The sequence below is a fragment of the Sabethes cyaneus genome, chromosome 3 (genome assembly GCF_943734655.1).
Source record: "Sabethes cyaneus chromosome 3, idSabCyanKW18_F2, whole genome shotgun sequence".
Classification (NCBI taxonomy): Eukaryota; Metazoa; Arthropoda; class Insecta; order Diptera; family Culicidae; genus Sabethes; species Sabethes cyaneus.
Genome location: NC_071355.1, coordinates 83,430,931 through 83,458,830, shown reverse-complemented (window position 1 = coordinate 83,458,830; position 27,900 = coordinate 83,430,931). Strand labels below are relative to the sequence as shown.

General features: G+C 38.9%; 1 protein-coding gene across 1 annotated transcript in view; it reads right to left on the bottom strand.

The window, feature by feature from the left end:
- Window positions 1-19,672, bottom strand: part of LOC128739808 (cytochrome P450 4C1-like) — a 59,997-nt gene extending 40,325 nt beyond the window's left edge. The window contains exon 1 of the mRNA XM_053835310.1: window positions 19,330-19,672. Coding sequence (XP_053691285.1) covers window positions 19,330-19,672 — 343 coding nt within the window. The remainder of the gene's footprint in view (window positions 1-19,329) is intronic.
- Between the last annotated feature and the right edge of the window lie 8,228 nt (window positions 19,673-27,900).

Below are 27,900 nucleotides of genomic sequence, written 5' to 3'. Positions count from 1 at the left end.
ATAAATCTAAAACGATGTCATATAAAACATTTTGCAAAACATAATCCGATGAAAACTGTAATTAAATACGATTACATCTTCATGATAGCCATTGTTGGTAACTAAATCTAAGAAATCGTCATACGCGATATTCGTTAAGCATAACCCGATTATCTTTCGACCTACTTACGATTTTTATTATTAATTCGTATATAAATCATCGTGTGCATTACATGCGATGAAATTTACACATTGTGCTTACAAGATGTGTACATTTATACGAGTCCGATGTGAAATCCATTTATATAAGATTAAATCTCGACATGAATATACGATATCTGGTTTGCTGGGTGGTTAGATCAGGTTCAGCGAGAGCTGGCGGAGAGTACTCGGTGTTCGAGGAATTGGAGAGAGGTAGTCCACAACCGAGTGAATTGGAGGAACCTTGTTCAACCGGCTTTATCCTAGGACGACAAGCCGCCTAAGTAAGTAAGTTAGTCTCGGCACTTAAACTAGGGTGGCGCCCCAGCACGGGACTCAGTAGCTTGACGTAGACAAAATTACTACGAAAGATCAAGAAAATTCGATTCGGAGTATTCGTTATGCACGTTGGGCGATGAAATAAGGACATAGAATGGACACTTTGTACCTTGCCTGCAGAATGTTAAATTGCTTGTGTGATGACATGGTGCTGCTCCAACAGCTAGAACCCCGAAAGATTGGCATCATGGCACTGTAGGAGAACTGACTAAATACTAGACGGTGTGGAGGATGACAGCAAGACCCAATTGTACCAGAGTGATGGAGCTCCAAGCGAGTGGGAAACGTACTCTGTAGTTCTGGGCAAAATGCAGGAACGCGCGATGGATTGATAAGCGATTAACGAGCGTATGTAGAGGGCAAAAGACTTTCCTTCAACTACACCGTCATAAATGTGCGCTATTCACATGGAGTTAGATCAGATGACGAAAAGAAAGCTTCCTACGTGCAGCTGAAGGCAACGTGTGGCAGTGGTTTGCCGCTGGATATAAAAATTTTCATTGGAGATTTAAGATCGGAGATATTGTGGTTGTAGAAACAATCATAATAGAACTTTCGTTTTTTCATACTTTATTTTAGACTCTTTTAGCCCGCGGTTGGTTCACCTCTTAAAACTTTAATTTAATTTTATAGCAGCAAGTCAAAATAGCTTTATAGCTTTATAGAATCTCTCTTAGTAATCTTTCGCCTCATGAAGGTATGTGCAAAGTTCGGTTTCATAAACAGTTTTATAACGAATAGATTTTTGTGGCAAAAATGGTTTCATGATTGCAGTGACAAAACTAAATAAAAGGTTTATTGCGCTCTCAATAATGCACCTTTTATGACTATTTCTCCTAACTACTGTAATAATCATGCTATGAAACATATTATATTTCGTAGTGTAATCAACTTAAGGGTAGACTTCTTTTCTCTTCTTGTCCTTACTTTTTCAATTCGTTTTCTTTGAGCGAAATCTTGTGCGAGATTCGACTGTGATAATCGTACAAAGCGGGGTAGTCTAAATAGGTGTTGATGTTGCAATACAAACCTAATTGTACTTATTGTAGTTGCTTGTCAAACCGTAATAAAAATATCAGTTTCATAGTGCTTTTGGAACGGTAATACTCTGACCAAGCAGATTTTTTGCAGCTATTAAGAAGAGTATATAGAGATTGTCACCGAAAACCTGTTTTTTATGCTAAGCTATATTGACATTCTGATATTTCTGTTAGCTTTGAAATAAAAATGCTAGTGCTTCAATGCAGAGCGATTGCCACTAAAATGCGATATTGATGTGTTTTCATGTTATAGAATGCAGTCAATATAATATTGCTGGAAACTAAGATGGGTTAATCGAAATGATTTGCGTTGTTTAAATAACAGCTGGCTGATTCAACTTGTTTAGCACATTTTCATACTTTATGGCTTTGAAGAACAGAACGAAAAAATGCATCAGTTTATGGTGACTGTTTTCAAATATCGAAAACTCCAATAGACTTTATTGCTGCTTTCAATTAGTGCACAGTGCACTATTTTTAAGGGGTAAAAAGTGACAATAATTCGATTAGTGAAGGCCTCAACACGCGTAAATGACAAGAAGTAGCCCGATTTGGCCCATTCACCCCTAATTTCTAATAGCTTAGAAAGAATCATGTCTGAAGTTTTTGGAGCGTCTTAGTAGAATACGAAACCTAAAAATAAAAAATAAGAAAACTTATCCAATTTAATTCTACTATGTGTATTTTATTCAATGACAGATACGTATTTTTATTTTTATTTTTTATTTTTAAGAACCATGTACAAACTCTCTCTAATTTGAGATTCTAGGGTAAGGAAATAAGAAGAATTTTAGGAAAACGTATATGAACGATTTTATTTAAATACTACATAATCTAGAAGTCTGATTTGCCCCATTATGCTCAAGGATTTTGTATTACAGTCCGTGGAGACGCTGGGTGTTTTGTTTTTATTCGCAGTGTATCGGTGGAGTCGGTTTTCTATAACTAGGAAAATAAATGAAAATTATAAAAGTACTTAGTTCGAAAAATGAAGGGAGCACATTGCATCCCCCTCCCCATTTAGGTCGACAGAAGTAAAGTTACAAATCGAATAAACTTTGCATACACGCTTATGTTATTTGTTAAATGAATTGAATAATTTGTTTTGAAAATTTATATCAACTGTTTTTAAAAGTCAGCATTTCTTCTCGTAGCTAAATCAAAGTGTTGCATTATGCAACTTACAGGTGATTGCCGAACAAGCCAGCGATTCTTATCTGATGCTTAATGTTTCAAATGAGGATTGCTTGCGTAGTGATGAAAGCGAAGCGAAGCAATAAACAGCATGCGACAGCATATTTTTACTATTCTTGCATGATTGAGCAATCATTTTCAACTCATAAGAGCTTACATCACAAACATATAACTTAACGTTATTTTTAAAATCATTACCAGTACCTAGTGATTAAAATATCAAAACTATTTTATAAATCTACAAATACGAATTGTTTTTAAACACAACCTCCAGGTACATGATAATCTTTTTGTACAAATTATGTTACTTAGTACACTCTACCAGAACACAGAAAAACACCAAAATATTTCATCAATACATACATGGTTGTGCGGATAATCCTTCATCAACCCGGAAGAATTTGTACGGGTACGGCTTTCCCATGCTGGCCGAATCCGTCATCACCTTATACATGAAATCCGCATGGAGTGGACAAAACACCGGCAAAGGCCCGAACATTATCTTGACCAACCGATGCTCGGAGCTGCAGATCCGGTTCAGATTTCGAAACGTTTGGTAGGTGTTCTTCTGCGAAAAGTCCAATCCATTTCCGAAGAACGGAACCAGCGGACCAACACTCGGAATTTTATCTGCAAACCCGTATTTCAACCGCCAGTACACTACCACGGCGGCCACGATTCCGGTGATTAGAGCGATCGTCTCCAACATCCCGACTGCGGGGTTCGGTATGATTTTGCTAAAAATCGTACCAACTCACTGACCATCGAATTATAACTAAACTGAACGAAGTATGCCAGCCGAGCTGGAAAAACGAATTCGTGTTTTACGAAAGTTCAATGCTTGCTGGCTCGCAAGTTCTTCAATCGACCGAAGAGTGGTAAACCATTACGCGTATAGACGAGAAGTGTGCAAAGTGGAGGAACCCCGCCGTAAAAGGACCCCAATGGCAACAGAATGGGTTGTTGTGCAGACATTGAACGTGTATTCTCGCCGGTTGTGAAAATTTATGCTTCTGTGTGGAGCCATTCAAGTTTGCATCGATTAGTATGTCTGCTTCTATGTACCAAGCTACCGGTTGCACTTTTTCATTTACCATTCTGAACGGTGTTATGGAAAGAGGGGGGGAAAACACAGCTGTTGAAAACTTCGACATTAATTACATTTTTAAAAAACACCTTCAACATTATGTACTTGTATGCTTCTACACATTTTAAATATATTAACGAAAAATGATTGATATGTGGTACCACATAGCACATGTATCTATCCATGAATACTAAGGTAAATAAGAACGCGATATTGAAGTGCGTAGCTAGAAATTTGCTTTTCAGCGGAAGGGTCAAGACTAGAAACCAAATGAACTGGAAAAGAAAGTAAACATGAACTAGCAATTGGTTGTTCACACTTCACTGATCCTATTGAACTGCTTGAAATAGCAACGAAAAATTTCAATATCGCGCTACTTTTAAACGAGTAACTACAAACGATTTTTAACTCAATTTCGTTTTCATTCCATTTGCTAAGGAAGTATGTATGTATATCTGACGATTAGCAAGCGATTATAAATATGAAAAAGATATTTACTCGCATATTTATACTTTTCGTGCTTGCTCCGAGGTACTCAGAGGTAGAACATGTCCGTTAGACTTTATTGAATGGCTTACCAGTATCAAGTGCTGAGGGCAACTTTCAAAAATCCAGCTGGATTGACCAGCATAAACTGTAAAATTCATGCTTGAAGGTAACATGTATAACAAGGCCCTAAAGCCTATAAAAAGGGTAACTTGCGTCACATTACTGAAGCTAATACCCATAAAGTCAAGTAAATATAAATTAAATTCTACGCTTTCAGGTCCCTACGCTTGGTTTTAGTTTATAATTATTATGTATATTTATGTCATCTGACACACGGTCTACATGAACAAAACTTAACAATTAACATTCATTAGTTGAAATTAATAAACATTATAAACACGATTCTTAGAACAGTTACTAGTAATACAAAAGTCAAACAAATGATGCACGTCATTAAATATATTACACATTGCTCGAATCGGCTCATTTTGACCGCAAGTCGTCCTATGGAATGCCAGGCGAAAAAAGTTATTGGACCGTAGAGATCTCGTTGCTGCGTTGCATTCATTTGCATCAAAATATTCGGTGCGTCTATTTGTCCATAAAGTAATTTTGATATAAATACAGCACGCATACAGTCTCTTCTTCTCCACAAGGTGTCCATACGTAATAGTCTACAACGACTTACGATGGGAGTTCAAGCGGGTTCGTCCACAGAAGGAACCGCAATGCTGATCTGATGAACCTTCTTTGCACAGCTTTAATGCTTGTGGACCACGCTGTGATATAAGGACTCCAAACCACTGCAACTGTTTCAAGGGTAGACCGCGCTAGTTAGTAGTAGAGAGAACTCAAACAGTAAGGGTCATGGAAATCCTTTCGAATCCGCATAATGAATTCTAGGTTTTTGTTCGCTTTTCCGACAATGTGGTTATAGTGGCACTGGAAAGTCAATCCGGTGTCCAAAAAAACTCCAAGGTTCTTCACCACTGTTTCTCGCTGGCAATTAGCTGGCAAGTAGTCCAAAGGTGATTTTTTCCTGGTAAACGTAATCACTATATACTTTGCTACACTGATAGTAAGTCTTTTGCTCGAACACCATCCAAAAAACAAATCAACTAACCGTTGAAGTCGCTTGCAGTCCTTTGGACGTACGACGAAGAATCAAATCGTCAGCATACATAATTCGACAACCGGGCGGTAGCGCCAACCGGACATCATTGAAGAAAAGCGCGAATAACAGTGGTCCTAAATGGCTACTTTTGGGCACGCTAGAGCTTATCAGAAACTCGTGAGATTTGAAGTTTCCCAGTTTTACCGATAGAAAGCGGTTGAAGAGAAACAATGCTAGCCAACGCACGAATGAAACAGAACCTCCTAGACGCTTCAACTTCAACTTCAACAAAAGCAGACGATGGTTAACGCGATTAAACGCAGCTTTAATATAGGTGTAAACAGTATCCACCTGAGCTCCGTTTTCGATATGCTGGATACAAAATGAAGTGAATTCGACCAAGTTTGTGTTGAAGGAGCGATCAGGATAGAATCCGTGCTGATCAGGTGAAATATAGCACGTAACGTTACGCTGTAATACCTCATTAATGAGTATTTTAAACACTTTAGATCCAACTTCGCCTGCAAATGACGGATCTCAGTAGAAGCATGCTCGATGAACCCGGAAATACTGAGAACCTGAGCAGAGGGTCCAAAGCCCCTAAAGGAGGATGGTTTTAATGGCTGTTATCCATGACTAAAAGTAAAAACGTGAATGGTTAAACCCCTAATCCAAGGTGTCATGCGACCCGTGCCGAGCGATTAGATAATCCGTTCGCAAGATGGTATCCAGAGCTCTCCGCCGATGGATACCAGTAGAAGCGCCAACGTAAGCGGAAAGGGAAACGGCATACCTGTCGCTCCAACTGCATCTACGCCGGGCGCAGCAATGATCGGCCCGTCGTTAATAAAAGCAGTGGCAGGAAAGAGAGACATGCTACCAAGAGTGGTAGCGTCATCTCATAAGCACGTTGCCATTATCGAGTTCGTGGCAGGTCACAGCAGTAAAAGTGGTAGAGAAAGAGACCGAGAAGGCGTTTGAATCGAAGTCTGCGCAAACGGATGCCTGCCCGTGAATGACTGACCACACCGTGGCCCTCGCGACTACGGAGCAGTCCAACGACAACAAGGCATCCACCAAACGCGCAAGGCAGTCCCCAGGGGAAGAAACCCCCACGGGCCCGAAGAAGCGCCTGGTTAGCGTCTGACAACCAGTGAGAGTTGGTCAAAAAGAAGAAGGCCAGGAAGAAAGAGGAGGATCGAGGTCCACCGAAAGTGGCCAGAAAAAAAAGGAACAAAGACGATGCCCTTATCCTCAAAACTGAGGGACCAAAATATTCGAAAGTTTTAAAGGCCATGAGAGGGGACGATCAGTTGAAGGGTCTTGGCGCGGATGTGCGGAGTATCCGCCACTCTCGCACAGGCGATATGATCTTTGAGCTCAAAAAGAATGCCACTGAAAAGGGTTCTGCTTACAAAGTGCTGGCAGAAAAGGTCCTTGGCGATAGTGTATAGATCCCCGCACTAACGCCCGAGATGACTTTCCAGCTAAAAACCTGGACGAGATCACTCAAGCGGGCGAACTAGCACGTGCTTTCAAGGAGAAATGTAACGTGATGGAGACTGCCGAGGCAGTTCGTCTGTGCAAGGGTCCATCGGGAACCCAGGTAGCCACTATAAGACTTCCACTGGTAGACGGAAATGCAGCACTGAAAGTGGCTAAGCTGAAGGTGGGATGGTCCGTATGTCCACTGAGCGTGTTCCAGCAGCCGGAAGCCTGCTTCCGGTGCTTTGAGAGAGGGCACAAGTCCTGGAGCTGTAAGATGCTGGAGCGGATCATCGAGGGCCTCTTTCCGCGCCACGAGCTAAGGCCCCGGCTAAGGTCAACAGGCGCCACGGCGGAGTCAATTTCCACCTGACACAGATTCTGTCAGGGCATGGCTGTTTTAGACAGTATCTGCACAAGTTTGGGCATGCGGAGTCCCCCGCGTGTCCCGAATGGATGTTGAGGAAACTGCAGAACATGCTTTTTTCATATGCGCTTGTTTCGCGGACGCGAGAAGCAACATGATGGCAGTGAGCGGACAGGAAGTGTCCGGATAACTTAGTCCAAAGGATTTGTTCCAGGTTGGGCGTCTGGGGTCAATGCGGCCCAGATTGTACTTGAGCTACAAAAACGGCTGGAGAACAGATCAACGGCGAATAAACTGCCTAGCTACCATAGTCCAGTAGTTATGTAAGAGGGTGCGTTAAGCACAACAGCCCCTCCCTGAAGTAATAACGATAAGGGGGGATGGAGGCTGGAGACTCGAGTAGGGTTTTAGTGGGTCTGGATCTTCTCGCCCCGCTAGGGGGTCGGGATACCTAACCCCACTCCCTGAGTTGCCTTCTCAGGTCTCTGATAGTACCGTATCTTCTAAGGTACTCAGTAGATTTCCCTACTCGTAAAAAAAGCACACAAAATATATAAAAACTATAAAAAATTTCCATAATTTAGAAATGATCTTTCTTAATGCCTGTGTTCAAAGCTAATAAGAAAAATGACATTCGTAATTATCGAGGTAGTGCAAATATATTTTGTATTCCAAAACTTTTTGAAGGAATTTTAATAAGAGTGTATTCTCTTAAGTAAAAAATAGAGTTACTTATACACAGCATGGTTTTTACAAAGGACGATCAACCACTACAAATTTACCTCGCTTAATGCAATGGATAACATCGAGACCCTGTATACTAGAGATGGTCGGGTAGCGGAAAATTTGCCCGAAACCCGCACCCGTACCCGTACCCGCCGGGTTCGGGTATTGAAAAAAAAATTTGCGGGTTCGGGTCGGGTACGGGTTCTTAATTTTTGTTTTTGAAACCGGGTACGGGTCGGATCGGGTATTTCTATTGACCTTTTTAACACTAAAGATGGTCGGGTACGGTCGGGTTCGGGTATCAAAAATAATAAACTTGCGGGTTCGGGTCGGGTACAGGTTTTTAATTTTTTTCTTGATCGGGTACGGGTCGGGTTCGGGTATTCAAATTTTCATACCCGACCATCTCTACTGTATACCGACCCTAGTAAGGCTTTTGATCGTGTCGATATACCAATGCTTCTCTTAAAATTGCAAAACTGGGAACCATAGAATTTTTTCTATGGTGAATTGAGACCCCTCTCCTCTTTAAAAGGGCTTTCATACAAATAATATACAAATTTCCTCACAACTCGAGAATTAATCAAGCAAAAGGAACCAAAATTTGGCATGTGGGGGTTTTTGGAGGCAGGAATTTTTTCTATGGTTAATTAAGACCTTTGCCTTCTTTAAGAAGGGGGGACCCCATACAAATGAAATATTAATTTCCTCATAGCTCGAGAATTAATCAAGCAAATGGAACCAGGGTTTTTGGAGGCAGGAATTTATTTTATGATGGTGTCGTATAGGGGTTGAATAAGCTACTATTCAATAAAAATGTTCGTAGGGCACCCTTGTGGTAGGAGAATAAGGACTCCCTTCCAAATAAAACATAAATTTTTGCGTATGTGCCATATTTGCTGCAAAGTAACAAGCAGTAAGCTGTGAAAGTAAACTAGTAAAACCTTCTCGGATCATGTCGATATACCAATGCTTCTCTTAAAATTGCAAAAATGGGTATACAGTCAGTCCACAATCATGGATCACACACAATTATGGGTCATTTTAGCTCTAGCTGCTAATTTCCGTTTGAATATCACCTAGTGATTGATCAAATTATTAGTGCCACTTGTGAGTAACAATTTTATCAATTAATTAGTATAATATTCCCGCATTAATTGGCAGATAAAAATAGAATGACCTATAATAGTGTGCGACCCATGATTGTGGGCTGACTGTACATCAGGAACTTCTAAAAGATGGATTGAATCATATCTTACGCCAACGCCAACAAATAATTAAATTTAAAGAAAGGAGAACATCTAAAACAATTCAACACACCTGGAGTCCCTCATGGGTACCATCTATGACCACTACTGTTCATTTTATTCGTTAACGACATTTCATGCTTCTCAAGAATATAAAAATCCTTATTTATGCCGATAATATGAAATTATACTTAGAGATGAACAATGAGGCAGACGTTAATATATTTTGTAATGAAATTCAAATCTGTTATAATTGGTGTAACGTAAGCTTACTTCTACTAAACGTGAGGAAATATAACCTAATCACTTTCATTAGAAAACGAAATACCACTAACACCACCATCTCTCTTGGAGACGCTAGTTAGTAAAGCAAGAAACATGGTCTCTATTATAAAGCGGCTTAAATATACTTTACATTCACTATGTTTGGTCAATTCTTGAGCATTGTAGCGTGGTATGGTCTCTGTTTTGCAATGCAAACACAATAGAATAGAATCAATACAAAAACAATTCTTATTGTATGCACTATGCAATTTAAATTGGACGGCTTTCCCTCTTCCGTTTTATGAGGACCGCTGCAAGCTTACAGATATCTAAACAATAAATGCGCGTCGTGAATTTGCATTGTTTTCATTTGTTACCGACATAGTTTCACAACGCATTCACTCCACCGAGCTCTTTTCAAAACTAAATTTTTACGTGCATCTAGAACTTTACGCGTTCGAACACTATTTGCCACTGATCGTTATCGAACCAATTATGCTAAATTCGGGCTCATAAATCAAATGGTGGTGTGGCGTTGTAATTTTATTGACTTCTCAATGAATAAAACGAAATTTAAACAATATTTTGAGGTAGCACACAAATTTAATTCATGATAATATAAAGCTTTCAAAAAACGGTTTGTAAATGTAACATTCGGGGATGGTTCGATCACTTTTACTTTATTTAGATTCATTCGACAGTACCGTTTCAGCCAAGCAAAATTTGACAAAGTTATACATGAGACATTTGTAGAACTAGTTGGGTCATTACAAATCTATACCTATAAAGAAGGATTTCTGTCTGTCTGTCTGTCTGTCCGTATGTTCCTTATAGAATCGAAAACTACTGAACCAATCGGCATGAAAATATGCATGTAGAGGTTTTTTGGGGCCAGGAAAGGTTTTAGTGATGGTTAGAAACCCCTCCCCCCACTAAGAGGGGGGGCTCCCATACAAATGAAACACAAATTTCAGCATAACTCGACAACTAATCAAGCAAATAGAACAAAATTTGGCATGTGGGTGTTTTCGGTGACAAGAATTTATTCTATGGTAAATTGAGACCCCTCCCCTCTTTATAAGGGGAATTATAACTCCTCTCCTCTTTAAAAGGGGGGGCTTCCATACAAATTTCCTCATAACTCTAGAACTAATCAAGCAAATGGAACCAAATTTGGCATGTAAAGGTTTTCGAGGGCAAGAATATTTTCTATAGTAAATTAGGACCCCTCCCCACTTTAAGAGGGGGGGCTCCTGTACCAAAGAAACACAATTTTCCTCATAACACGAGAAGTAATTAAGCAAATAGAACCAAATTTGGCATGTGGGTGTTTTTGGAGACAAAAATTTTTTCTATGATGAATTGGGACCCCTCCCCGTTTTAGGAGGGGGGGATCCTATACACATGAAATACAAATTTCCTCATAACTGAAGAACTAATCAAGCAAATGGAACAAAATGCGGCATGTGAAAGTTTTCGAGGGCAAGAATATTTTCTATGGTAAATAAGGACCCCTCCTCACTTTAAGAGGGGGGGCTCCTATACAAACGAAATACAAATTTCCTCATAACTCGAGAACTAATCAAGCAAATGGAACCAAATTTGACACGTGGGTGTTTTTGAAGACAAAATTTTTTTCTATGATGAACTGGGACCCCTTCTCAATTTAGGAGGGGGGGCTCCTATACAAATGAAATACAAATTTCCTCATAACTCGAGAGCTAATCAAGCAAATGAAACCAAATTTGGCATGTGAAAGTTTTCGAGGGCAAGAATATTTTCTATGGTGAATTAGGACCCCTCCCAACTTTATGAGGGGGGGGGGGCTCCTATACAATCGAAATACAAATTTCCTCATAACTCGAGAACTAATCAAGCAAATGGAACCAAATTTGGCACGTGGCTGTTTTTGGAGACAAAAATTTTTTCTATGATGAATTGGGACCCCTACCTACTGTAGGAGGGGGGGCTCTTATACAAATGAAATTCAAATTTCCTCATAACTCGAGAACTAATCAAGCAAATAGAACCAAATTTGGCATGTGGAGGTTTCTGGAGGCAAAAATATTTTCTATGGTTAATTAGGATCCCTCCCAACTTTAAGAGGGGGTGCTTCTACACAAATGAAATACAAATTTCCTCATAATTCGAGAACTAATCAAGCAAATGGAACCATATTTGGCATGTGGGTGTTTTTGGAGGCAACTATTTTTTCTATGATGAATTAGGACCCCTTACCTCTTTAAGAGGGGGGGCTCTCATACAAACGAAATACAAATTTCCTCATAACTCTAGAACTAATCAAGCAAATGGAACCAAATTTATCATGTGGGTGTTTTTGCAGGCAAGAATATTTTCTATGGTATATTTTCTATGGATTTCCCCACTTTAAGAGGGGGGCTCCTATACAAATGAAAAACAAATTTCCTCATAACTCGAGAACTAATCAATCAAATGGAACCAAATTTGGCATGTGGGAGTTTTAGATGGCAGAAATTTTATCTATGGTGAATTACGACCCCTTCCCCTTTTAAGAGGGGAGCTCCCATACAAATGAAATTCAAATTTCCTTATAACTTGAGAACTAATCAAGCAAATGGAACCAAATTTGGCATGTGGGAGATTTTGGAGTCTTGAATTTATTTTACGATAGTTAGAGACCTCTCACCCCTGTGGTAGGGGGATATGGACTCTCATACAAATAAAACAGAAATTTTTGCGAAACTCAAAAACTAATCGAACTCGAGAAATTCGAGACTCTTCCATAAAACATTAGTCAATACAAGACCACAAAAACTATCTATAGTAACACTAGAACATTCAGGAAGAGACGGTCGCGAGTGTTGCCGGTGACCCACCGTCGGAAGCGCCGCCCACTGGGGGGCTTGCAAAACTCGAGATTGTGACAAAGATCATCCGAGATTCATGATTTATGTACAACATAGGTTAATTTGTGGCAATACGAAGTTTGTCGGGTCAGCTAGTATTTTATAAAGTTGTCGTCCTTCCGGTGTTGGGCAACTGAAGCGGGGGCGGGGGGGGGGGGGGGGGGGGGGTTCACAGAGCACAGTATAGCCTAGGTTCTACATTCCGATTCCAAATCGGAATTTGGAATTTTGACTTTCTGTTTTTATACGACAGACTTCGTAGCCTGTAAGAATACGGGACAATCGTGCTACAAATCCTTTGACTCTTTCAGTCGATATTCGAACATGTGACGTCTAGCTTCCTGATCAGATGATTTTAGCAAAAATCTTACAGAATTGTTGCTCAAGTTGATATTTCTATCAAACTTTGTTATAAATGTTTCTACTAAGATTCTATCTCGTTCTGTTACTTATAAATCGCTTTGTCAAAATTTGGTTATACAGCATGACAGAATACTGATTTTTGTTACTCATATGGATACAAACTAGATAAAATTATATCATAATTTGATATATTTGTGATATGCCTTGAGCAAATTTTGTTACAATTTTAGTAAGTAAGTTTATAACAAAACGCAAAGGAGACTTTGCTATAAAATACTTATTATCTAGCATTCATTCTGTTACAAATTTGATATATTAATTTGATCGAGTTATTAAACCAGTGCCGCACCTCCAAGCTAACTGAAAGGCTCAGACGTTTTGCTTTTCTAACACTGCAAACAAGCGACAGCGACAGCGCAGTTATGAACTATCTTATTAATGCGTGTTCTTTTAATATAACAATAACATATTATTTTGAGGACTTAAGTTTTCTCCTAGAACTTTGTTAATAGCTGGATGCATGAGGCAAATTTCTATAGTGAAATACTCCGACTTTGGCACTGGTAAAAATATTCGTTTTCGATATCACAAAATAGCTCACCTACCATAAATACGGTACAGCAAGATAATATTATTATTATATTGTTTGTTTTTTTTCTCGCTTTACGCTATTTTACGCTACACATATACCATACCTTGTATTTTTCTGCCGATTTTCGAAAAAGCCATTGTTCAAATTTCCATTTCAGTTTTGTGTTAGAATCGTTCCGTACACTTATTTTCCGAGTTCTTCAGGCTGCAAAGGGTGTCCCACATCAAATTGCACCACGGAAGAAACGCTGTAGAAAATTACCTAAGGGACGATTCAAATATGACGTCCACCAAATTTCTGCTTTTATATACCCCCCTCCCTCCCCCCTCTGTCCGATTGTGTCACAAAACTCAACCTGCCCCCCCCCTTCGGACGTCACACAAACTCAAAACAAAAATTAAAAGCGTGTTGAAAGTAAAAAGTGGTTTATAAAAATAGCTTAACCTTTTAAGAGTTGCTGTATGATTAAAAAAAATATAGAAAATAACAATTAATAAAAAATAATAACTGCGAACAAGGGCTCTAACAGCATTCAATTGCAAATTGTTACAAATCAATGAAGAAATGAAGCTTTGGTTTCAATTGAAGTAGCACAGCTCCGCTTCGAAACAAGCTTCAATCTGCGTCGGCGAGGCAGGTCTCACTACATCGTGACGATAGCTTTTGAAGTACATTGTACTTTTCTATCCAATATTTAGTAAAAAGCTAAAAACTTTGATTGCAAATGAACTGAAATTGATGTGTAAATTCTAAATTGATCCTTCAATGTAACGCGTGGTCTATCTAGTTAACATTGACAAATTGTGCCTGACTTTCAAGCGCCGGCAGCTTTAACAATAAGTTCGAAAATCGGAATAAATCAATGAGTGATGAATGACTGAGAAACATATTTTTGCTGCCTAGCCTTTATGATAATGCAATTTTTTTCGACGGATGTCACATTTGCCTAGACCCCCTTCCCCCCCCCCCCCCTTTGTCACAAATTGTCACAAAATTGGCACCCCCCTCCCCCTCATAAGCAATGGACGTCATTATTGAATGATCCCTAATGGACCGATCCTTTTCAAACTTTCAGACAACAAAATATAACTCATTAGTAAGCTTTTGGCATATTTGTTTCATTCAACTTCAATACCACAACCGTATGCCCAGTAAACCATTTGGTTTGTATATCCCGATTACAACTGAGATATACGAAATCATATCTGAACGAAAAAGCTATATTTCACGCCATATAAGAACATTATGTACCAAAGTGGAGGCGATATACGTGCGAAAATTTTGACAACTATTTGTAATTCAATTTTGCGTAGTTTTTATAACACGTAACTAAATACTCCTGAATATATGATTAAGATATAATCAAATATTGTAATGGTCTATACTGCTTCATATTTCACAGTCATGATTTGCATATGAAGACACGCACGACTGCAAAACAACTTATTGTTTACTTCGGTTTGACATACTCTAATCATTATACAATTCTAATGCGAAATTGATATGAAAACGATATAATGTGAACTTTCTATTGCGATTTTGTGTTACCTGGGTACCCGCACCTTACGCTTAACTCCACTCAAAAAGTTTTGTTCAACCTAGCTGCAGCTTCATCTGTACGGAAATCTCCTTTTTCTTCATGTCTTTCTCAGACTTGACCTCCTTGGGATGCTTCCGTAGTGCCTACTTCATAATAGCCTAGTATTTTTCGATGGGCCTTAGTTCAGGTGCGTTGGAGGCGTTCATGTCCTTGGGTACGAAAGTGACTTAGTTGGCTTCGTACCACTCCAATACATCCTTTGACTATTGACACGAAGGTAGATCCGGCCAGAAGAGCGTAGGGCCCTCATGTTGCTTCTACAGAGAAGGCAGATGTTTCTGTAACCACTCCTTAAGGTAGATCTGCCCGTTTACAGTCCCGGTAGTCACGAACGGCGCACTCCGTTTGCCACATGATGTATTTCTGCTTCCTTACTTTCTCTGGAACATCAAACTTGTGCTAAGCGGTGAAGTACAGTAGCCCCGGAAGCTGCCGGAAGTCCGCTTTAACGTTATTCTCATCATTCATGTTTAGAGTGTTGAGGATTTTCCAGGTGCTTGCACAAAATAAATTCGCGTCGTTGCTTTTCGGGTGACGCCATTTTTTCCAATTTTCGAAAAACCGCAATAAAAATAGAGTGTAAACAATACACTCTAAACTACTTCTACTCAAATTTTCAAGAGAAAATACCCAATAGGTAATTTTCTACAGCGTTTCTTCCGTGGTGCAATTTGATGTAGTGTTCGACATCGGAATGAAAACTGAAGTCCGGGTTCCGGTCCGGTTAAAAATCGGCTCGAACTTTGTTATTCCGACTTTATTCCTGTCCGATTTGGCTCTGTTCAGGTTCCGGAACCGGAATAGAGCCAAATCGGACCGGAATAAAGTCGGAATAGCAAAGTTCGAGCCGATTTTTAATCCGGACCGGAACAGATCGAAACGGACTGGAACCCGAACTTTAATTTTCGTTCCGATGTCAAACACTAATTTGATGTGGGATACCCTTTAGAGCCCACAGAAAATTGATTTTATGAAAAAAAAAATTGAGTTATATTCCATGAATTATTTTTTTTGCCAACAGATTTTTCAGGTCATTTTCAGGGTGTGACAAAAACTTTAAAAATAATTTGCAATGGCCTTATTGTCTACAATTTTGCTGAATAAAGTTTTGCTGTATCTTTTGTAGTAACGATGCTAGTACAGTATGGTTCCGTTTATATCAGCTCCCGATTAAATCTACCGCCGATTATATCTACTCCCGATTATATAATCTTTTTTTCGATTAATCTGCCCCAGAAATATATTTTTGTTTGTTCTTTTTGCGCGTTGTTTGTGAACAAACCCTTAAAAAAAGTTTTTTGTCTCTAAATTATTCTGGTCAATTTTTACGTGTTCACAGTATTCTGGAAAGTTATTTATCTGACTAAAATCCACGTTTTAGTGAAACATTGTTATACGCTATTTTCTAAATTTTCCGAGATATTGAGTTTTTACGGTGAAAAATGGTGCTTCTCTATTTCTCAAGGGGGCAAATGATGGCAGATGAAATAATTCACACGTAAAAATATAACAAAAAACCTGTAAAAGTATCAGTTATCTACATCTGATTGTAACCTCAAAAATTATTGATTATTGATACAAATAGATTTTTAAGTGCGTTTACAAACAAATGATTATATTTCGATAACCATTAGAGATAGTTAGTTACTACGTTCTACAAAGTTATTTATTTTAGTATGTTATACAACTTCTGTAAAAACATCGTATTTTTGATACGCAATTAAAACCTTTTTATTTTGAATCACTCTAATCATGACCATCCTAATAATGCAAAAAGATTAGTAAACTTGACATACTTTGAGCAAAAAAAAATTTTTTCCGTTTATATCCGTTTCCAATTATGTCAGCCCAAAATTCACGGAGGGGCTGATATAATCGAAACAATACTGGAGTAATTCTCGGTGAAACGGGGCCACTACTGACACGAGGTCTTCAAATATTGAAACTATTGCGCATAATTAGTTGAAAATGATTGAAAATGGTTGAAATGAAAATAAGAATTGCTCTTTTAATACCTCGAAATAGTGGACCCCTCGTCCGCCAAGGGGACTAACAGTTTTAAAAAAAGTTGAATTCTGAGCAAACCTTGAGATCTCTATCATGTGATGTTTCATAAATTTGTCATGAAACAACTAGCAGATAGCCCGGTTCTGTAAAGAAAAAGAACAGAGCTTTCAAATGGAGTAAAGAATTTTTTGACGGCCATCTTGGATTTGGTCGCCATATTGGATTTTATCAATAAATCGCCGTTTTCGCCATGAGCCCCCCAACCGATTTTCGTTTAAGGCCATCTTGGATTTTATCAAAATATCGCCGTTTTCGGCATGATCCCCCCAACCGATTTAATTTTCAAGAAAGCTGAGAGAACCATCAGAAAGCTGAGAGAAAATTCTAGAAGAAACATTCTTCAAGTTAGGTGTGCAATGGCATTAACTAAATAAAACATTCAATTTTCTGTAGCAAGATATTCCATTATATGAGAGTTGTAAACCGAGAGATTAATTGTTTCGTTTATTTAATGCCACTACACCTGTAATTTAATGGATGTTCCTTATAGCATTTTTTCTCAGCTCTCCAATGGTGGTCTTAAAACGAAAATCGGTTGGGGGGCTCATGGCGAGAACGGCGATTTATTGATAAAATCCAATATGGCGACCAAATCCAAGATGACCGCCAAAAAAATTTTAACTCCTTTAAATAATTCAACTTTTTTAAAACTGTTAGGCCCTTTGGCGAACTAGGGGTCCACTATTTCGAGGTATTAAAAGTGTAATTCTTATTTTTTAATCATTTTCAACCAATTATGCGCAATAGTTTCAATATTTGAAGACCTCGTGTCAGTAGTGGCCCCGTTTCAGCGAGAATTACTCACTGTACCTTGTCAGTAACTAAGTGAATGTTCACTTAAAAACTTTTAACTTTAAAATAAGGCCATTGCAAATCATTTTAAAAGTTTTTGTCACCCCCCCGTCCTTGGAAATTGGGTTGAAGAATCGGGGGGCAAAAAAATAATTTGTTGGATATGAGCTAAATTTGTTTTATAAAATCAATTGTCAGTCAGTCAGTCTGAAAAACTTCAAAAATGAGTGTACGAGTTGAGTTAACGCTTCTAGCATGAAATAGAAATGGAAATTCAAACAGCGGAATTTCCGAAAATCGGCCAGAAAAATTATCATTCGTTTTTGTCTTTTTTTCTTAGATTTTTGCATGGAAATTAACAACGTATATATTAAAAGCAAGAATAGATTTGGTTTTCACATTTAAACTTAAAATAAAAATGCCTAAAATCCATTTTTTTTGCTCGATTAAAAATTTTTCTTTGTTTTCTTTTCACCCCCCCCCCCCCTTCAGTGGCCAACACCGGAGGGACAAAAACTTTTTAAAATATTTGTAATGGCCTAATTAAGTTCTTGAGTTTTGTTTGTTTTGTTTTGTTAAATTTAATTAAAATTCACTAATGCATAACCCTAACTTTATTTTGTGTGTTTACAGATACAGATTTGAGCGAGAAACAAAACCTTAGAACTCAGAAATCTTCAACTACTTCCATGATTGATTATGCTAACAAATTCACGCGAGGAAAGCTTTGACACTGCTCCTATCAGTTCGCTTTCGCTGATCGAAATTAGTACTGAAAACAAATTGTTCTTTCATTAGTCGTAATTGAAACGTTGAAAAAACTAAAAGATCACTGTTTTAAAGACGCACCAGTTCTTATTAAATCAGCCTCCTTCAAATTATAAAAGCACTCTTCTTTGAATTCCCTGTTTAGGGTTCAACAGATTTAATAGAAATAATTTTTAATCCTGTTATTGTTTTTTTCAAATGTTAAAATCTTGACACGATGAAACAATGAATTTCTGTAACATTTCTTTCTGAAAAAGATTTTTTGGGTATGAGTTGAATTTGTTCATTTTGTTTTAACATACATTGACTGCTTGTGTTTATGTTTATCGGCTTTTCTGATTCAGCCACAACAGTGTTTCTAAATGGGCAATTCCAAAGTGCTGTCAAAATCTCCCTTGTTTGCTAGTTGTTTGCTACTTGAGCGATTTGAATTTTCAAAAGCAAGACTGCGGAACTATTGCACTAATGCTTGAAACACAATTGCAGAAACAAACTCAATTTAAAAAAAAGCTATTTTAGTAATTGACCTCTATAATTGTTGTTCAACCAGCATTATACCTTTTCCAATTTCTTTAACAGAATATTAAACTTTAGCTTTGGAGTACTAACGATGACCCCTCTCGCAGCTGAATTTAATCTAACACAACCCCCACCACCACCACTACCACCACCACCAGCACGAAGCCACTGTCGAAACCAATGTAACAACAAAACCAAATGCACATACATTCCGCTATCAGCAGTCCTCGCATCACCCGCAGGAAGCCATACACGTACGGTTTCTCCATGCTGGCCGAATCGCATAGCACCTTCTGTATCAGATCCGGATGGGTTGGACAAATTATCGCGATCGGTCCAAACTTTAGCTTGAAAATTCGTTTATTCTCGCTGAAAGCACGCGTTAAGTTCAAGAAAATCTGGTAGGAATTTTTATTCGCAAAATCCAGTCCATTGTTGAAAAAGAATCGCATCGGCTCGACACCCGGTATTTTTTCGGCGAATTTATATCGTATCTTGAAGTACACATATAGCGACAATCCAAAAAATGCAATCAGTGGTATTGTTATCATTTTAGTACCGCGAGTGCATCCGTTCTACTCGCAGAAACTCGCTAAATTTTCACTGATCTATTAACGATCCTGAAAGCCACTAGTTTTTACTGCCGTCGCGCGCGAAATTCGTCCCAGTACTGAACGATCGCCGCTGCGATACCGCAGTGTGAAAACTCGTCTCTACGGGCTATAATCGACGGTCGCTAAGTGCGGAAAACCGACCATGGCGTGCGCTCAGAGTGCCGAAACATGTGCGAATCATGTGCGAGAGCCAACCGTCAACATGTGCGGCTGAAAGTTGCCGGTCGGTGCAGGAAAAAGGCAGAACATTTTCCAGAGGAGCGAACTGATCGCGCTAGGCGAGGTGCTATTTACATTGCTTAGCTGAGCCTTTTATGGAAGCGGGGCTTTCTGTTTGCAATAAAATAAAACCGGTAACATTGCCTATTTTAAGGCGATTTGTTGCTAGCACTTCTGAACAGGTTGATCGTACTATGTTACTGGCGTTTCCTGGTTGAATAATCATGATTAGAATGGATACAGTCAGATCAAAACAGACACTATCTATTCGATGATTTGCAATAAAACATTCAAGCACTATTCCAAAATTATATAGACACTTAGAGAATGTATAGGGAACGCAAAGCCGTACTATATTGTATAACTGCATCATGTATCTATAACAGTTACTCGAAAAACTGGTTTAAAATTATCAAGTTCTACGTAACGATTGGTATTCTACAAGTGATCACCAATCCAATTTTTTTTTTCAATGTTCAAGTGAATATAAAACTTATATACTTCTAGTAGCATAGAACCTGGGTACCCACAAACATTTTTGTTTAAGAGTAACTTATTCAACTAATGTATAGCTAGAAGCACTGGAACAAGCACTTGATAAGCTACTATACAACAAAAATGTTCTTTCGGTAGCTCGTGCTGTATTATGAACTGCTCTCCACTGTACTCGGTCCTGGGCTACACATCGTCAATTCGTTGAGCGTCCCGACACACGCTAGTCGGCTTCAACATGGTCGTTCGGCTCCTCTATTCCAGGTTTCCAGTGTGGTTCTTGAAGATAATGGATTTTACAGCACAATCGTCAGGCATCCTTCCGATGTGGCCGGCCCACCGTAGTCTCCCGACTTTCACCAGGTGTACGATGGGAATCTCTCCATGTAGTGTCTACAGCTGTGGCTTTTTAATCCAATGCCCTTCTGGCATACAAAAAACATGTCTACAGGTCGCGGTTCATACACCTGGTATCACTCTGCATTTTTTGTTTGTGCTCCGCTGAAAATAGTCCGCAACACCTTTTGTTCAAATACGACAAGTGCGCATATGACTTTCGTAAAGCTTGAACGCATCGTTGAATCTCCTTACTCGTATTATTTCGGCGGCGACCAGAGATTCCAAAGATACGAATTCATCACTTCCAGGCTCTGGAGCCTCTTCCTACCATATAAAGCTTACTTCATTTAGAATTGGAACAAACTTATGTTCATATTGTGGCGCTCTTGGTGGACGGATTTGGAAGTTCTTGGCGCCCACGTTTCGGAAATTTTGTATTACCTATGTACCTATGTATTTTTGACATTCCGCAAAACGACTGTATTTTGTAAACAAACAACATTGAAGCCGAAAGAAGGGGAAAAATTGTGCACAGTTATTTGGAAAATCCATTGTGGTCTGCATCTAGGATAGCTAAACAACTGAAATTGCCCAGAAATACCGTATGGCACGTTATCAAACGTTATAAGGAAACATTGACGATGATTCGGAAGCCTTAAGCTAATCATCGGAGTGGAACTGTCGACCGGAAACTGCGTGGTAAGATTTTGAAGACCATTAAGAGGAATCCCAATCTGTCTGTCGGATCGTGATTTGGCCAGAAAATTCGTTGCTGCCCATAGTCCCGGAAGGAATCAAGTCGTATCGAGCTAACAAACAGCCAAACCGAACCATAAAACAGAATAGTGTGGCCAAAACCCGTGCTCGAAAGCTATACGACCGGTTGCTAACCAAGTTCGACGGGTGTCTTCTGATGGACGATGAAACCTACGTCAAGGCCTACTTCGGGCAACTGCCCGGTCAAAAATTTTACTTGGCAACGGTTCGGGGGAATGTTCCAAGTAAATTTAAATTTGTTTTTGCCGACCAATTTGCACGAAAACTTATGATATGGCAAAGCATTTGCAGCTGTGGCAGAAAAACGGCAGTTTTCGTTACAAACAAGACAATGACTTTGGAACTGTACCAAAAGGAGTGTTTCCAAAAACGAATTTTGCCGTTTATTCGATTCCACCACCATGCCATGATGTTTTGGCCAGATTTGGCAAGCTGTCATTACAGCAAAGTCGTTTAAGAATGTTATGCACAGAAAGGGATCCAGTTTGTTCCGAAAGACCTTAACCCACCCAATTGCCTCCGGTTCCGCCCTATTGAGAAATACTAGGCAATCATGAAGAGGAGACTCAAGGCAAAGGGAAAAGTTGTCAAAGACATCAATCAGATGAAGACCTGGTGGAATAAAATAGCCAAAACAATGGACGAATAAAGTGTGCGCCGCCTAATGAGCCATGTTACAGGAAAAGTTCGAGAGTTCCTTCGAAACCGTGACGAATAATTTTATCCATGTTTTTGTTTAAGCATGAAGAAAATGCTAGATTTGTGTAAGAAAAGATCTTGAATTCAATAATAAATAACTGAAATACACGCATTTTTTTGTTCCAATACTATCTGAAACAAGCTTTATTTTGTTTATGAAGCATTGATTTCTAACCCAACCGTTGACGGTAACGAACTAGAAGTGGTAGTGAGTGCATTTTGGATCGCTGGTGACCGCGGACAACAACTCTAATAAGGAGATCCAGCGCCGCATTCAAGTGAGAAATCGGGCTTACTTTGCCTTTCTCAAAACTCTACGATCAAGAAGCATATGGCGCCGCAGTTATACAAAATCTGCCGATGTACAAAACCCTTATTAGACCAGTAGTTGTATATGAACTTGAAGCCGTGGCGCTACTCACAGAGGACGCGTACGCGTCGGGCCCGTGTTGGAGCGGAATGTATTGCGGACGATATATGTCGGAGCACAAACTGAAAGCGGAGAGTGGCGAAGACGTATGTATCACGAGCTACATACACTGCTTGAAGACATTCCCATCGCACATCTGGCGAAAGTCGGTAGGCTACGGTGGGCGGAACACGTCGTAAGGATGCCGAACGGAATGGCGAAGAAAACAGTTCTCTTCAACAGTCCCACCGGCACCATGAACAGGGAGGCTCAACGTGGAAGCTAGCTCGATCAGCTCGAAAGTGATTTGCGACTTCTGAGACGACTGGTAAATTGGCGATGAGTAGCCCATGATCAAGTTGATTGGTGCGACTGCTTGAATCAGCACGAACCACCCCGGCTCAAACCTAATGACGATGAGGTAGTTAGAGTTATTCAACTATTTTTCGTAGCAATTGCCCTCTTGAAACTTTTTTTTTATTGTTCTACGGCCTTCGGCCCAAGGCAGTACAGACTAATTGTTTCTTAAAACTAATTTATATTTTCAATTAAAGTTTTAAATCTTTTTAAAGCGTAAATATTATTAAAATCCGTAGCGGTCCGTCGAATGAAGCCGAGTGTAGCATACGCTTTTGACGTTATTATGCTAATATGCTCGATCAACTTTAGCTTCCAGTTAAGCGAGACTCCCAGATCTTTGACGGAACTACAACGTTTAATTTCGCGTGCGTTCATTAGATATTTGAAATGTTGAGGGTTACGAAGACGGGAGAAAGTTATGACGGTATATTTTGATGCATTTTCCTCCATCCCGTTTATGAGGCACCAGTGCACAGTAGTCCAAAAGAGCGAAAAGCGGAACTTTTTTCCTAGTGTCTCTTGTTTTCATTTTATCATTTATGGTCTTCAGCACTTCTGTTCGTATGAATATCCCCCTTAATCTAAAACTGTCAAAAGTTAGTCATCGCTTACTATAATGAAAATAAAAAAATAACTTTTTTGTGTTAGGAAATATAAACATAGTTTCTTCGGCAAAGTTGTAAATATTGTAAAAACAAGCAACTTTGCTGAAGAAATAAAATTTCTATCTTTATCGAGTGCTGAACTATAGGGCATATTCTTTAAAACTTCTTTAAAAATTAGTTTTTCATACTTAGCTTTTGTTAGTTGCATTTTACAAGAATAAAATGGTCTAGGCAATTATCGAAGCTCTCAAAATACACGTTTTTGCAGAAGGTCGCAAACGCCTTGGACCTTTACTTGCTGAGTTATCGCATATTCAAGCTTTAAATTTCCATTTTATTAATAATATGTTTTTGCCCTGATGAAGAGGAAATAAATCCTTGAAACGTTGGTCTAGACAGCAAATAAACTAGTATACTAGTAACCCGATGACCAAAACGCCATCACTAAAACCAAAATTTAAAAATAAGTTTTACATATTTAGCGTATGTTGGTTGCATTTTACAGGAGTATATGGTTCTAGGCGATTATTGAAAGACCCAAAACACATGTTTTTGCAAAAGATTGCAAAACTCTAGGACCTTTCCTTACAAAGTTATCGCTTATTTAAGCTTAATTTTTCCTTAACTTCACGAGCCAAAAGCGGTCCTAGAGATTTACAATCTTCTGCAAAAACGTGTATTTTGAGTCCTTCAATAATCGCCTAGAACCATATATTCCTGTAAAATGCAACCAACATAAGCTGAGTATGAAAAACTAACTTTTAAAGAATTTCCATGGAAAATGCTCTATAGCTCTAATCTCGATAGGAAAAGAAATGTCATTTCTTTAGCAAAGTTGTTTGCCTTTATATTTTCCATAACTATGCCGAAGAAACCATGTGTCTATCTACTAACATAAAAAATGAACGTGTATCGAACCTTTAGCGAACGCGAAACACATAAAACGTATGCTTTCCGTACTCTCATGTGGGTGGTTGGGGAAAAGCGGAGCTCATACAAGTTTATAGTACACGACTTAAGCTTTAAGATAAAGCGCTGATTTCAAAAATCCGTTTGCCCCATTTTACCCCATGGGCTCGTGAAACTATGGAGATTTAAAGCTTGAATATGCGATAACTCAGCAAGTAAAGGTTCAAGAAATTTGCAGTCTTCTGCAAAAACGTGTATTTTGAGAGCTTCGATATTTGCCTGGAACATTTTATTCTTGTAAAATGCAACTAACAAAAGCTAAGTATGAAAAACCAATTTTTAAAGAAGTTTTAAAGAATATGCCCTATAGTTCAGCACTCGATAAAGAAAGAAATAATATTTCTTCAGCAAAATTGCTTGTTTTTACAATATTTACAACTTTACTGAAGAAACTAATTTTGTATTTCCTAACACAAAAAAGTTATTTTTTTATTTTCATTATAGTGAGCAATGACTAACTTTTGACAGTTTTATATTAAGGAAGATATTCAAACGAACAAAAGTGCTAAAGACCGTAAATGATAAAATGAAAGCAAAAGACACAGGAAAAATGTTCCGCTTTTCGCCCTTTTGGACCACTGTGCAGTGCAATTCGCAGGCTATCCAGGCTATTCACATCACGTTGTAAAGCGTCGGGATCGAGACCAGCATTTCCTAGCATTTTTATCAACAGATAGAAAGTTTAGTCACTGACGAACTGACATGACACGTAGAAGAAAATCCTTTTAAAAACGTCGTCTTACATATTTTGTTTACACACTGACCCCCTCTGGTATGCATTTTGCACTTTATGGTGTTTGCATTTGTACGGTTATGCTTTCAACACTAACACTCAAAGCAACACTTTAGCGCTGCGGCATGGCCATGCTGTGAAATATACTTTTTGCAGTAGTTTTTGCAAGGACGATGAATTTGACGCAAGTGTTTCGTCGGTTTATCTGTGGATTAGAGTTAATATATTACAGAGGAATTGCAGAAATGGTAAATGAAAATAGATTTCTTCGTCCGATATTTTTCGGTGTTAAAAACTGTTTCATCCATTTCGTCCACATCAGCCCAATTCCTTCCCCCCTTCCCCCTACAGGGCGGATGTCCAGTGTCAAACATTTAAAAAACTTAACGTATTATCATACATTTCTTTAACCAATCCATACACACCTATGGAGTTTTAAAAGTTTCTTTTACTGATATAACTGGCATTTTGAATTCTTCGTTTAAAGCTAGAATGTCAATGTCCCATTTATCTTCCCAATCTTTCTCATCCACGAGTGAATTAAACTCAACATTCCACGGACATTTGCCTAGAAACTATTTTCGTTTTCACTTGTCCTAAATTACAAATAATAGATTCTTAAGCAAATAGGACACCGTACCTTTTGTACTTACAGTGAGTATAAATTACCTTTTTTCCTACCGGTTTTGGGTAAGTTGTTACCCAACTTTCCCGAAACCGGTCGGCAAAAAGGTAATTTATGCTTACTGTAAGAACCACTAAAGTATCCTATTTCTTTGAGATTCTATTATTTCTTACGTTAGCACAAATCAGTAATTGAAGTACAAATCATAGGTGATTGTCACACAATCTATACCTATAAAGAAGGATTTCTGTCTGTCTGTCTGTCTGTCTGTCCTGTGTTCCTTATAGAATCAAAAACTACTGAACCAATCGGCGTGAAAATTTGCATGTAGAGATTTTTGGGGCCAGGAAAGGTTTTAGTGATGGTTAGAGACCCCTCCCCCCACTAAGAGGGGGGGCTCCCATACAAATGAAACACAAATTTCTGCATAACTCGAGAACTAATCAAGCAAATAGAACCAAATTTGGCATGTGGGTGTTTTCGGTGACAAGAATTTATTCTAGGGTAATTTGAGACCCCTCCCCTCTTTATAAGGGGAATTATAACTCCTCTCCCCTTTAAGAGGGGGGGTTTCCATACAAATTTCCTCATAACTCGAGAACTAATCAAGCAAATGGAACCAAATTTGGCATGTGAAGGTTTTCGAGGGCAAGAAAATTTTCTATGTTGAATTAGGACCCCTCCTCACTTTAAGAGGGGGGGCTCCTGTACAAATGAAATACCAATTTCCTCATAACTCGAGAACTAATCAAGCAAATGGAACCAAATTTGGCATGTGTGTGTTTTTGAAGACAAAATTTTTTTCTATGATGAATTGGGACCCCTCCCCACTTTAAGAGGGGGGGGGGCTCCTATACAAACGAAATACAAATTTCCTTATAACTCGAGAGCTAATCCAGCAAATGGAACCAAATTTGGCATGTAGGTGTTTTTGGAGGCAAGAATGTTTTCTATGATGAATAAGAACCTCTCCCCACTTTAGGAGGGGGGGCTCCTATACAAATGAAATACAAATTTCCTCATAACTCGAGAACTAATCAAGCAAATAGAACCAAATTTGGCATGTGGGTGTTTTCGGTGACAAGAATTTATTCTATAGTAAATTGAGACCCCTCCCTCTTTATAAGGGGAATTGTAACTCCTCTCCCCTTTAAGAGGGGGGGCTTCCATACAAATTTCCTCATAACTCGAGAACTAATCAAGCAAATGGAACCAACTTTGGCATGTGAAGGTTTTCGAGGGCAAGAAAATTTTCTACGGTGAATTAGGACCCCTCCCCACTCTAAGAGGGGGGGCTCCTGTACAAATGAAATACAAATTTCCTCCTAACTCGAGAACTAATCAAGCAAATAGAACAACATTTGGCATGTGGGTGTTTTTTTTTGGTGACAAGAATTTATTCTATGGTGAATTGAGACCCCTCCCCTCTTTATAAGAGGAATTATAACTCCTCTCCCCTTTAAGAGGGGGGACTTCCATACAAATTTCCTCATAACTCGAGAACTAATCAAGCAAATGCAACCAAATTTGGCATGTGAAGGTTTTCGAGAGCAAGAAAATTTTCTATGGTGAATTAGGACCCCTCCCCACTTTAAGAGGATGGGCTCCTGTACAAATGAAATACAAATTTCCTCATAACTCGAGAACTAATCAAGCGAATTGAACCAAATTTGGCATGTGTGTGTTTTTGGAGACAATTTTTTTTTCAATGATGAATTGGGACCCCTCCCCACTTTAGGAGGGGGGGTCCTATACAAACGAAATACAAATTTCCTCATAACTCGAGAACTAATCCAGCAAATGGAACCAAATTTGGCGTGTAGGTGTTTTTGGAGGCAAGAATTTTTTCTGTGATGAATTAGGACCTCTTCCCACATTAGGAGGGGGGGCTCCAATACAAATAAAATACAAATTTCCCCATAACTCGAGAACTAATCA